This window comes from Gavialis gangeticus, unplaced genomic scaffold (assembly GCF_001723915.1).
Source record: "Gavialis gangeticus isolate Ggan-Ray unplaced genomic scaffold, GavGan_comp1, whole genome shotgun sequence".
Classification (NCBI taxonomy): domain Eukaryota; kingdom Metazoa; phylum Chordata; order Crocodylia; family Gavialidae; genus Gavialis; species Gavialis gangeticus.
Window position 1 is genome coordinate 162,120,973 of NW_017729032.1, and position 13,519 is coordinate 162,134,491.

The 13,519-nt window shown below is 44.5% G+C and overlaps 1 protein-coding gene across 6 annotated transcripts in view; it reads right to left on the reverse strand.

Annotated features, from left to right (window-relative positions):
- LOC109302672 (arylsulfatase D-like) overlaps positions 1 to 13,519 on the reverse strand; it is a 57,596-nt gene that overhangs the window by 21,607 nt on the left and 22,470 nt on the right. For 5 of the 6 annotated variants that reach the window (XM_019524359.1, XM_019524358.1, XM_019524361.1 and 2 more), the window contains 4 exons: positions 9,939 to 10,073; positions 8,573 to 8,735; positions 7,803 to 7,924; positions 5,191 to 5,506 (listed from right to left, as the gene is read on the reverse strand). In XM_019524359.1, coding sequence (XP_019379904.1) covers positions 5,191 to 5,506; positions 7,803 to 7,924; positions 8,573 to 8,735; positions 9,939 to 10,073 — 736 coding nt within the window. Of the gene's footprint in view, positions 1 to 1,828; positions 1,963 to 5,190; positions 5,507 to 7,802; positions 7,925 to 8,572; positions 8,736 to 9,938; positions 10,074 to 13,519 lie in introns of those variants that run through there. The other variant, XM_019524356.1, reaches the window with a different exon arrangement.

A 13,519-nucleotide genomic window follows, 5' to 3' on the forward strand; every position in this document is an offset into this window, starting at 1 on the left:
CAACATAGGGATTTGTACAAAGGGAGGACCATTTGGGGAAGACAAAAAAAAAAAAAAAGAGAAGAGACTAAAGGAGAGAATATATGTTTTAACATACTGAAATTTCTATTGGAAAAGCACAAAACATGCTGAATGACAGTGTAATTACAGTATAAACTGAGCCTAGTCAAACAATATGAGTTCTGATACAGACCAATTTATAATAAAGTCATACACTGAGGAAGAAAGCACGTAGACATACAGATTAGGGAATTGTATAATGGGAAGCAGGGATTTTGAAAAGAATTTAGTGATCATAATGGACAAGCAAGTCATCATGGGCTGCCACTTCAATTCACTGCCAGAAAGAACCAATGGATAAAAAAGAGGAGTAGGAGAGTAATTTTACTTCCGTAAAATGGTAAGACTGATACTAGAATAGTTGTAATTCTCACAAAACTCAACTTTTTCCTCTCTGTATTCTTCCTTCCTTCCATGGTTCATTTTCATTTTGGTTGATTTTATCTTTTTTAACTACTCAAACAAGAAGGTAAAAATTGGAGACTTCAGAAAACAGCCACAAAAATGATTCAAGAATTGGAGAAAATGCCATATACTCTGACAGCTCCATAAAAAAATAGATTGAAAAGCAATTTGGTTACATTGTATCAATACTTTCAGAAAAAAAATACTAGGTACTAAGAAATTATTCTGAAGAAAAAAATTACCAACCACCACCAAAGGCTGGAAGCTGAAGGCAGACAATTTCAAATTAGGAATAAAACACACATTTTACCATTGAGGGCAGCTAACCACTAGTGCAACTCCACAGGGAAGTAGTGGATTGCCTGTTACTTGAATACTACAAATCTAAACACTAATCTGTTTTACTGAAGAACCCAGGAAGGCATGTTGGGCTCAGCTAAATTGCTTGAAAGTAAAATTTATCAGCTTTTGAAGTACATGAGGTCAGGGTTTGAATTACACTTTGACTCTTCGCGGTTGCAAAAAAAACCTGGGCTGCCCATCATGATGCCCTAATAAAATTAAAGACCTCCCCAGGTTATGATTTTCAAATCTTACAGAGGGGTTCTTGTCTCTTATGTGGGGCTCAGCCTCCCTAAGCTCCCCTGTAATTTGAACCCTGCATAAAGTAATACTAGGGGATCAAAATGTGTCTTTAGCCTTAATTTCTCTGATTCAAGATTCTCTACAAACAGGACTGCAGGATACCAGAAGGGAGGAAAAAATAGTGGTAGAAACAATTCTATTAAATGAGATACTTGGGGGGAAACATTGCCATGTAAGTGTACAGTTCCTAGAGAAGGCATAAAGACCACATGTAATATATGTAGAGGGTACATTATGTTCCCAGTCATATTAGAGAGAATCCACATTAAACCTCTCAATACTTCAAGTGAATGGAATTTGTGCCCAGCACCAAATCCAAAACCAGACGAGAGAGCTGAGTTGGAAAATACTGGAGGAGGAAAGGAACTATAGGATAAGAAACTGCTATTGTCTTTTCAGACTCTGCCCACATGTTGTTTTCCACTATTTATAATAGAGTGAGTCAGTCGTTTCACAAATATCCGTTGTGACTAAACAGAGAGCTGGCAAGAAGGGCAGATGGGAGGTCAAGCAGAGATGCAATTTGATTTGAAAGCCAGCCAGCCAGCCCCGAAAAGAAAAACAGAGTTTCTTTTTGTACTAGAGCCTAGTACTTTGAAACAGCTTTCTGCATCAAAGCAGAAGGGGGGCGGGGGCTGAAGCCTGCATGGGAGCCTGTGCAGAAAACAGAAAGAATATACAGTTCTGGCCACGTTCCAGGGAATCTGAAACAACACACCTTCCATCTGAAGAGAAGGTTTCCCAATACTTCCCCTTCTCCTTGGTACAAGTGGTATAACACTGCTGGGCGACCCCCATCTCAGAGGCAGATCACTGAAGCTCCCAGCCGGAAGCAGGAAGCCTGAGCAAGGGCTTACAGCAAGGAAGAGTGCTCTCAAGGTTGGAGAGGGAATGAGGGCAAATAAAAATATTTCTTACAAGTGTAAACTGCTGTAAGGGAATGAGGGAAAATTACTCATGAAGGAAAAACGGTGGAAAATAATTCTGACAGCAGATGGTGTTCTCTTCTTTCTCAGTGCATATGTTTGTGTGTGTGTGTATGTGTGTGAGAGAGACAGAGAGAGAGAGAGGGAGAGAGAGAGAGAAAAGACAAGGAATGAAATTGTTTCTGTGTTCAGCCCCACAGCTTCCTTCTCCCCTTTGTAAGGTGCACCATTAAACAAGCTCCTGAGCACCTTGAAAATCTGGCCAAAAACTTTTCCTCCTATCACTGTTGGCATTGGATTTGGGCCCAATCCCTAGACCTTTGTTCTGGGCAAGCACAACCCTCAGACTGACCACAACACCTCCCAGTTGATAACAGGCAAATTTACTGATACAGAGTGATAACAGAAAAGCAACAATACAAACAATAAAGCAATTCTATATCTTCCAATCCTAGGGCTGTCATCAGAGTCAAGGTACATCTGGTCATGATGCAGGCTCCACTCTGAGGCTCTCTTTCTTAGGTCTTAGCAATCTGGAGGTGGGATGCCGAGGCCTATAGCTCCCTTCCAGTAGGGTGTGTGAGATGGGCTGCTGGTGTGTGTCCTTTGCCTATGGTGGATTTGGAGACCCTTCCTGGGGAATGGGGATGGGGATAGGGATGGGGACCCTTCTCAGAGAAGAGAAGGAGGGATGGGAGGGATGGGTTACTCTCAAGTCTCTGCTTTTGAATTCTCCTTTCCCCTTGATGACTCCTGATGACTTCATCCATGGCTATCTCTGGTTGGCTGTCTCTCTGTGGTCATACATCCACGTAGCCTTCTGGACCTTCTCCTAATTTGGTCTGTTCCCCGCAAAACTGGGACTTGGCCCCCCTGCTGCTCTGGGGCCTTGTAGCCAGTGTCACTTATCTCGTGTTATGGGACAGTATGGTACACACTTCCTCAGTTCTCAGGCTGTGTCCTTGTTGCAGTAGACAACCTGTCTGCCTTGAAGGCTGTGATCTTGTGTTATGGGATACCCTTCTCAGTTCTTAGGCTGTGTCCATCCATTGGCCTTGTTGTGCTAGATAGCCTGTCTGCTTCCAGAGCCATGAGAAGCTGTGTGTGTGTCTCCCAGGCTCTTTAGAAATCCATTTAACCCCTGCTGCCCATCTTGGACTCTTATAATGCATATATCTATACCTATAAGCCAATTCCCCCAAAAAAACAGATCTTCAAATACCATTTCTAAGCCAACAATCACCACCTGGTAGGGCTTCACAGACCCTTGCCTGTGACGCATATTGACACAACCAATGTTAAGGCAGTGCAAGCACTGTGACTGGACAGAATTGAGCCTGTCAGCTTGTATTAGCAGCAGTGGAACTTGATTACTAACCTCCTGTTTCATGGATGTTTCATGGATGTGGTTGTTTAGTACATGGCAGAGGTCCAACACTGAACTGCTGCAACAGGTGCCTAAAGGTAAACATCACCCTGAAATTATAATGTCAAATTTTACCCTGAACAGAGGTACAGCCCAGAAAATGTCCACACTGGGCAGGAACTATAATAATCAGGTACTCTGTGTGTGTGTATAGTGGGGGCAGGATAGAGAATCATGATTCACTAGCACTGAAACCATATGATTGCTGCTATTTGATCCATGCTTTGATAAGCATTCTTTGCTTAGACACATTACTGGGAGTCCAGATAGTATTAGAGGGCCAAGGTAGCAGCATAACATATCACTGCAAGGTGCAGAAAACAGGCAATGCAGAAAGGGTCCAAACAAGATCTTAGTAACGGGAAGCTGATTAAATAAATTAGTTGCATCCTTCCATACATTCATCCATGAACTTGCCTATCTAAAAGTCTGATGCTGCTATCCAATACCTCAATATCTGGGGGTGCCTTCCATGTAAAATCAACAACAGCAAAGTCTCTAGTAGACTTTGTCATGGAGTCTTTTTCACTTTCTCCTCTACAGGATCAAAGAACTGTTTTGAATAAGGATTTTCTTGGATTCGGTGTTTTTACATAGTATATTTTTTTATTTTATGATCATGCTTGGGACATGGATAACAAAAGGAACCCTTCTCCGACTGATCATCACCAGGAAGGCCACTCTTCACCCAGTCCATAGCCAAATGCCACAGGATGATCCACTTGCCACCAATGCTGCTCATGGAAGAACTAGCTGCCAGGTAGGAGTCACAGATAGCAGCATTTCTCAACCCATGGGTCACAACCCAAAAGTTGTGTGCAAGAATATATGAAAGGGTTGTGAACAAACTTTAAAAATGGATCAGCAGGCTTTAAACATAGATTCTTCTGTAAAGGAGAAAAATGTGGGAAACTGGTTTTTCCCTTGCAGGCTGGCAGAGTTCCAGCCTGCAAGGGGCTGCTTGGGCCCCCCCATGCTCCACACACTACCCTCACCTGCCCCACACTGGAGGCCTGGGGGAGGGGTCTAGAGGCTCAGGAGTGAAGGACACTGGGTTGGGATTGGTCATCATTGTTTATAAACAGGTCTTGGTATACAAAAGGTTGAGAACCACTAACCTACAGAAGTCTTTATGAGGACTTGAGGGGAGGAAGATATTACTGGGATTGAAGAAGAAGGACTGACTTCTTTCCATGGGGCATCTGTGGGAACTGTTTTGCATTTGGAAAAGTATTTTACCACTTAGAGATAGTCTGTGTTTCACCAAAAAATTGAAGAAGCTTCTTTCTAGATGGAATGTAGCAACTTAGTGTGCAGAAATTCAGGAAGGCACCCATTATGAACATGTATTTACAAAACCTTACACATCAAGTAAATCAAACTTATATTACTTGGGCAACCTTAATTCTGGCACACTGTAGCATATCTGGATTACAAATTCAGCTATGAAAAGATGCATCCATGACTTACGCACTATTTTATAAAATATGACTTATCAAATGGAACATACACTAATTGGTTCCCTTCAGACTGATATTTTACCTCTCAAAATGGCCTTCATCAAGCCCATTTTATTAATTTGGAAAATTGCATGATCTTAAATTAAAGAAAGGATCAAGTAAAAAATGGTTTCCAAATTCTTTTCCACAAAATTCACTTTTTATTTATTTTCTTTATACAGTAGAGTGTGCACTGTCATCTTCTTTATCACACCAACAAAATGGAAATGTCCCACAACAGGGCTGAAGCCAAGGTTTCCACATAATGTTGTACAAAGACAGCTGTTGTGGAACTGGAGTCAGTGTCCTGCGATGCCCTTCCACTGCTCTTTCTATTCTGCTTATTATTGTGTCAAATAGGGGCTCAGTGCCAGGTGAGAGAAGATTGGCCTCAGAAGGGTCTTGTGAGAGGTCAAACAGCAGAGGAGGGTCATGATGGGTTACACCTTCTCCAAAACATGGGCAAATTCCAATTCTATAACAAGCTCCAGCACCTTCTGGACTGAATTTTGGGGTCACATAATGAGCCTTCCATATTGCACCACCTGGCAGAAAAGAAACAAAATACAAAGTGATACAGATGAATTCTGAATTATACTAAACTAGTTTTTTCAGGAGTTTGTCTAGTAGACATTGCACTTCAGCTGGTTAAAATGAACATGAACAATCAAAATGTAACATACCATTCAGACATAATTTTAACCAATTATGACTTTTTCTAACATTGGTATCTCTTTCTTTTTAATAAAAAGTGGAAAAAGTATCCTGCAGCTCTGTAAAATACTTTCCTTTTAATTAACAGAGCAGATTGACATTGCTGTTTAGCTGTCATAAGACAGCAACTGCATTGGATATGGGATTTAGCTTACATAGAACTAAAGCAATTGAACCCCACTCAGTGAAAGGATCAAATAGGAGACTTGCCTGTAAACTGGCCAGCAACCTGATCCTCCGGGGGCACATAGCATATTATGATTTCAGGCCAGCTAAAAATTATTATGACCCTCTGATTACCAGTGTTTTACCTGGATAGTACAATGCTATACTTTCTACGGCTGTGCGAAGCTTTGGTTGCTGATTCAATTTGGTGGAGATTTGGTTCAATTTGGTGGCCGAATCTCCAAATCCAAATCAAATCAGGAGACCCTTTAATCTCTCCGAATCAAATTGGAATTGATTTGGAGAGATTCAGAAAGATCTGATGATTCAGACATAGACACAGCTTTAAATGTTTTTTCTACATACCTCAAGGTACCAGGTGGCTCATGAATGCTGAGATAATGGGGTGGATGAAACATCATGTGGGGGGATGTGGGCACAATTGAGGGGAGCACCAGGCTACAGTTAGACCTAGATAGGTTACAAGGATGGGCGGAGGAGAACAGGATGGGGTTTAACACGGACAAGTGTAAGGTGATGCACCTGGGGAGGAACAATCGGCACCATACATACAGGCTGGGGAACTCCCCTCTTGTCAGCACGGAGGTGGAAAAGGATCTGGGAGTCATTATTGACTCCAAGATGAACATGAGTCGGCAATGTGGGGAGGCGGTTAGGAAGGCCAACTGCACCTTGTCGTGCATCCACAGATGCATCTCGAGCAGGTCCAAGGAGGTGATCCTCCCCCTCTATGCGGCACTGGTCAGGCCGCAGCTGGAGTACTGCGTCCAGTTCTGGGCGCCGCACTTTAAGAGGGATGTGGACAGCATCGAGAGGGTCCAGAGGAGGGCCACTCGTATGATCAAGGGACAGCAGGGTAGGTCCTATGAGGAAAGGTTGCGGGACCTGAACCTGTTCAGCCTTCAAAAGAGAAGGCTGAGGGGGGATCTTGTGGCCTGTTATAAACTGGTTAGGGGGGATCAGCAGGTGCTGGGGGAGTCCCTGTTCCCCCGAGCGCCGCAAGGAGTGACCAGGAACAATGGTCACAAGCTGGCGGAGGGAAGGTTTAAGTTGGACATCAGGAGGCGCTACTTCACGGTCAGGGTGGCTAGAGTCTGGAACCAGCTTCCAAGTGAGGTGGTGCAGGCTCCCACCCTGGGGGTTTTTAAGAGGAGGTTGGATGACCACCTTACTGGGGTCGTTTGACTCCAGTGCTCTTCCTGCCATGGCAGGGGGTCGGACTAGATGATCTGCTCAGGTCCCTTCCGACCCTAGAAACTATGAAACTATGAAACTATCCCACAGGAGTGCAGGGAGTCTCCAGCGCACTTGGCAGCAGACCAGGAAGTAGACCAGAAGCACTTCCAATCTATTTCCAGGTCCACCGGGGAGTACACAGGGCCCTCTCCACGTCCCTCCAGCTCAGTGACTAGTGCCTCCTGGGTCTGGTGGGGGGACCCAGGGTCTACTCATGGTCAATTGCCGAGCCAGAAAGGGTGCAAGAGTGCTCCCTAGCACACTCAGTGGCAGACACAAAAGTTGACTGGAAGTACTTCCAGTCCACTTCCGGGTCCACGGCCGAGCACGGGGGCAGGGGGCACGCCCTTGTGGGATGCTCTGTCCGTTCGACCATCACAGCATTGAATTGAGACATTGATCAATGTCCCAATTCAATGCTGATTCAGAGAATCAGTGATTTGGCCATAGACATAGCTTTAAATGTTTTTTCTACATACCAGATGTGGTTCATGAATGCTGTGATGGTGGAACTAATCGAATCAGTGTCCCTGATTCAGGCCGAATCCGAATCAAATATGGCCCATTTTGCACACCTCTACTTTCTAGCCCATGGAGCTTGTTACAAAGTCTCAATCTATTTAATGTTAAATAAGAATAGCTGAGCTGGACAAATACATTTCTAAAGATAGGACCAATGGATATTGGAAGACCCTTCATACTCACTGTCTTTCTGGTGCCACCGCACTGCATGTAAATGCACACCACAGTAGTGAAACATGAACTCATGCTCTGAGTGCTGAACTCTTCCCTGCAGTAATGGCATGAGGTCCCGACCATCAATTATCCTTGTGCAATATAAAAAATAGGTATCACCAGACAGGTTTGAGTTGTATGACAACAGATCTCTATTCAGACATCTTATTGCAACTGAAAGCACTTAAATCACCTTTACTCTGACATGTGAACAATTTGTGAGTGTCATATGAAATGTGAATTTGAAAAACAGACTGGAAATCTTATGAAAAAATGCATGTTAGGGTATTTTTCAAACCGGATACCATGTTGCATTTGGAAATTAAAAGGAATGAATATGTTTTAGAGCAGTGGTGGCCAGAGTTACTCATCTTGGGAGCCACATCCGATCCTCCACTGAAGTTCAAGAGCCAGAAAGCGGGGAAGGAGTGGGGGGTGGGGGGTGTGCTGAGCGACCTGGAGTGGAAGTGACCACCCCCACCCCCCCTGCACTGCCAAGCCACTCCAGCTTTCCCCATGAGAAGCACACCCCAGGTTTAGTGCCATGGCTGCAGGCCCCGCATCAGCAGTTCGGCACCTGAGCAGCGGGAGGTGCTGGGCTGTGCTGTCCCCTGAAGCTGCCTCAGGGAGAAGTGTGCAGGGCTTTGGCCACTTTCTGGAAAGCCTCAAGGGCCATGCCAGTGAGCCGCATGCTGCTCGTGAGCTGCAGTTTGGCCACAGTAGTTTTATAGGGTCAGTACCTGTCCTGTGGCACTGTCCCACCCGCCAGATGAGCCACCGTAGGGAAAATGTCCATAAGGCTTGTAGGTTCATCGATGACTATGTCTGTAGGTAACATTCCTGGCCACCTAAATATCCCTGGCACACGGATTCCTCCTTCCCAGCCTCCCATAGCTTTTCCACCTAGTATTAAAAAATAAGAAGGAAATTTATAAATGTGGGCTTTGTCCACACATGCATGGATGTTTGATTCCCCAGGGACAACTAAACATGGTGCACTTTGTGCCATCACTAGTTGTCCCCAGGGAATGACTGTCTCATGCATGCTCTGGTGTGTAAAAATTTACCCTAAGTGGGGTAGGGGAGGCTGGGGCAAGCACTGGCTGACCCCAGCAGCCTTACCTGGGGTCATGGGGGGCATCTTGGGCATCCATGCAGTGGTGATCCTGCTGCATGGATCCTGGCCAGCAGTGGAGCATGTATGTGGATGGCCAGGCTCTGGCTTTGGGTGGCACATGCTGCTGCCATGTGTGACACTCTGGTTTTTTTTTCTGAGGGGTTGTTTTGACCTCTGAATATCTAGGGGTCAGAAAAACCCTCCATGCTTCTCCTTTGCAGCATGGAGAACAACTGAACGTTAAGTATCTGGTGCTACAGATGTGTCTGCAGTGCTACGTACTGCATGGCCATGCTTGTCTGGATGCAGCCACGGTATGCATGGAATGGAGTCTATTTATCCTGCCAAGCATTTCTGGTTTAGTCAGTTAAGCCTTTCTGACTTTTTCAGTTTTATCTTTGTTTTTTCACCTCAGAAACAAATTTAGATATGTTATAATCATTTAAGCTGTTTCTCTTCAGCTGACTTCTTCAGCACCTTAGTCCATCTATTGACTCTCCTTTGCCTTACAGGAAAAAGAAAATACTAGAAAATAGTGTGGATTACATTTTAATATAGAAATTGCTGCATGATTGCCATTCTCCCACACTATTTACAGTTCCTTAGGCCACTTTCCATTTACAATCATATAATATTCTTGTTGAAACTAAGGAAATTATTTATATCTAAAATTAAACACTGTAAACGTGTTTAATGGGAGTATAAATGTTTGAAAGCAGCTTAACATGTGATCAGCCAGCTTTCTATAGACAATCAGGTTTGACACCTTCCTCATTAAATAATACTATATATTAGTATAGTCCCTATCCTTCTTTGAATATGTTATTACTGTAAGAAAAATAGGAATGCCTTTATCAATTCCTTTTGTAATGGCAAAAGCCTTGTTTTTTGGCCAGTCAAGCTTTAGGTATGCCTCAGTTTTTCAATGCTGACTCTTGATTGTATCAATTTGTATTTTTCAGGAGCTCATTTTTCACAACAGTTCTTACCTTTGTATATTCCATTCCAACCACCCATCTGGGCTTTTCCTTCTTGAGCTTCCAAAAATCCACCATGGTCAGAGGCAAAATAAATGAGTGTACTATTTTTCAAATCTTCTGTGCTAATAGCCTCCAAAATCCTGCCTGAAAATAAAAAGAGTGTATCTATATCAGTGAAACAAATATTATCTCTTATCTGCAAACATGCACATATTTAACTTCATACGTAGTTCAACTGAGCTCAAAGGGGTATTCACATATTCTTGTATTCATAATTTTTGGGTGATCAAGTCATATGTTTATGAGTTTATTAAGACACTTGGCAGTTGTTAAAACAATGTCACAAGTAGAATCAGAGGAATTTTGGCTGCTTGCAGATGTTAAAAACAAAACCAAAAAAACACACTTTACCAGAAAAAGCAGCATGTTACTTCAGCCTGGCTGCAGCATCTGTAAAGATTGGGTGCTTCAGTGGGACTTTTTGTTCCTTTTAGCTAAAGCTGATTCAATCATCTATTAGATAAAAACTCCTAAACAACCCCACTAAAGCACCCAGTCTTTACAGACACTGCAGAACTGGGTTGAAGTAATGCCCAGCCTCTTCAGAGAATGGATGGGGGTCAGTGCAGGAACATGCCAAATTTAAAAAAATCATCCTTTTTTGTTGTTTTGTTTTGTTGTTTTGTTTGTTTGTTTTTAAATCTGTCAGCACCCTTTATGTCTCAGCCCCAACACTGAGCTTCCTGCTAGGCCAGACATGCAATGTTTGGGATAGAGCATAACATTACTTGATCCTGAGAATAAGGCAGGTGGCAGCTCTCTCCTAGACCCAGGGCCATCCCCAGCCCTGAGCCAGTTCCAGATTTGGGGCTGTCTGGAACTGGACCTCACAATCAGCTGAGACAGATCCAGGACTGGGAGTGCTGCATGTTCAATTTATGGCATACAAACAAGCCACAAAAGTGTTCCATATATTTTGCTGAATATCTTTGTGGATGGTTCGCCATTTCATGGCACCATGTATTGCTTACATGTGTAGCACTGTGCTATGGTTGACACCTTAATCACATCATAAATGTAACATGTGCCACGGGCCCGAGTGTCTGTCAATGCAAAGAAAAGGAGTACTGTCCAATAAGCTCATTAATATTAGCACTCTTCTAGTTATGCCCAGGACTCCAAGTCACAGATGAGTACCCCATAATACTAATAATTGCACAAAAAGAGAACAAAACAGGACACCTACTACAAAGAGTTACAATTCAAGTAAAAGAATGTCAAAGTAAGAAACAAAAATGATCCAGACACTATTGTAATTTTTATGATTTCATTTTTACAACAGTAGAGTTCCCAGCATAGGAAACTAAATCTGACCACATAATTTGTTACAAATATTTTTTACTAAATTTCATTTAAAAATTATTCACAAACTGAGCCTCATTTCTCATTTTTTTGTTTATATTTGACTAATAGTTCTCATGAATAAGCATCAGCCAAAAATGGCTTGTGAACTGTACATTTTAATTATTTGTCATCTGTTATTCTGATTGTGATTGGTCACCTTTCCTTTTTTAAGGAAAGAGAAGCTAATAACAAACTGCACATTGGTGGTAGGATTATTTTGGAATATCAAGTCATACAAAATCTGTCTGTCTCTACTTATATAGAATCATAGAGAATTAGGGCTGGAAGGGACCTCTAGAGGTCATCTAGTCCCTCTAGAGGTCATCATCCTTATCTAAACCATCCTATACAGTCCATAATCTAAACTCTACATGGCTAGGGACAGAAGTTATGCATAAACTAGTTTAAGTAATCAGAAACCAGTTTAAACTTGTAGCAGAACAGAAGTTAAGTGCACTTAAACCACTTTCAAAATAGCTGATACTGTTTTAATATAAACCTGGTTGGATGTAGTATCAGACTTAACTGATTTAGGTCAAACTGGTTTGTGGAACTTCTGTCCCAGATTCCCTCCTGGTTCAAGTTAACTCAGTCCCTCAGAATCCCACGATGGTTTGCAGCCCTGGGCTGTGCTGTCTGCTCCAACAAGCAGGGTCTTCCCTGCCCCGCCCTCCCCCCCGCTCCTAGCCAGAGCACTATCACTTTGGATGGCACAGCACCATACCCCCAGCCAGGTGCTGCTGGTTGGATTGGTGTGCCGCCAGGAGGAAGGAGGGAACCAGACTCTCAGCTGGGTGCTGCCAGCCTGCGGAAGGGAGGGAGAATGTGTCGTCCTCCAGCACAGGAGCTGGGAGTCACACCCCCCTGTCAGTCTCTGGTCTGGTTGAGAAGTGTGGATAACCCCTTGCAAAGACTGAATCACTTCAGCCTCAGGCTTTTTGACTGTCTACTTAGCCAGTAATATTACTGTCAACACCAGATACAGAGCTTGGATTTGCCTCTTGGGTCAGGATCCATGCCCCTTCTCAGACTCTGGGCTGGCTGAGGGGAGAGGGGAGGGGAGGAAGGAGGGAGAAGAGAGGAGAAGCCTGCGCTGGGGCTTGGCTTGCCAGGAGCCATTTCCACTTCTTAGCCTTTGGGCTGGCTGAGGGCAAGGTGGGAGCAGAAGCCCACAGCAAGTCTTGGCTCTGCTACCCAGCGCTGCAAGCCACAACCCAACTCTCAGCTGGTCCAGAGGCTGAAAAGGGAGCATGGCAAAGGGACTCCAGCCCTGCTTCTGGCTCTGGGAGGCAGAGCCAAGGCTCAGTACTGGCTTCTCCTTCCTCCCAGCCAGCCCAGAAGCTGAGAAAGGGGCCTGGGTGCAGGTTTCTCCTCTCCCTCCTTTTCCCACTCTCTTCTTCCCTCAGCCACCCCTGAAGCACCAATGAGGGCTTTTTTCTACCCCTTGTCCTCAGCCAGGCCAGAGGCTGAGAAGGAGCCATGGCTTCCAGCTGTGGGAGCAGGGGGTGGGGATAGAGACAAGCCCCTCCTTCTGCCCTTCTCCCCTCAGCTTGACCAGAGGCTGAGACGGGGGCATGACTAGGGGACTCCAGCCCTACTCCCAGCTTGGGGAGGGGATGGAGCCAGGACCTTCTGTGGGCTTTCCCCGCATTGAGCCTGGAGTCTGAGGAGTGGGTGTGACTCCTGGCTTCCAGCTCTGGGGACAGAGCCAAGCCCAGGTGCAGGCTTTTCTTCCCTGCTGTCTCAGCCAGCTGGGAGGCTGAGAAGGGGGCATATCTAGGAGATTCCAGTCCCAATCCCACCTGGGGGTGTGGGGGGACACAGTTTCAGCTTACCCTCCCTGGGAGGCATGCTCCAGCACCTCCTGGCTATTAGCATGGGCCACTGCAGGGACTGGGCTGCCTTTTTTGTTTGAAAAGTGAACTTCAGTTCACTTGCTTATTGGTTCAATCTATGAAGTTAAAAAAACCTTTCAAAGATTGAATCACTTCAGCCTAGGCTTTTTGACTGTCTACTTAGCCAATAAGACTACTGTCAACCCTGACACAACACAGACCAACCACCATAACCTGCCATGGGTAAAGCAGGGGAGACATGGCAACCAATGTCCTCTTTCTATAAAAGGTTGTCAATATACACGCAAGAGATAGGTAGAGGGCCACACCCTTTGCTACAGAGAAAAGCAA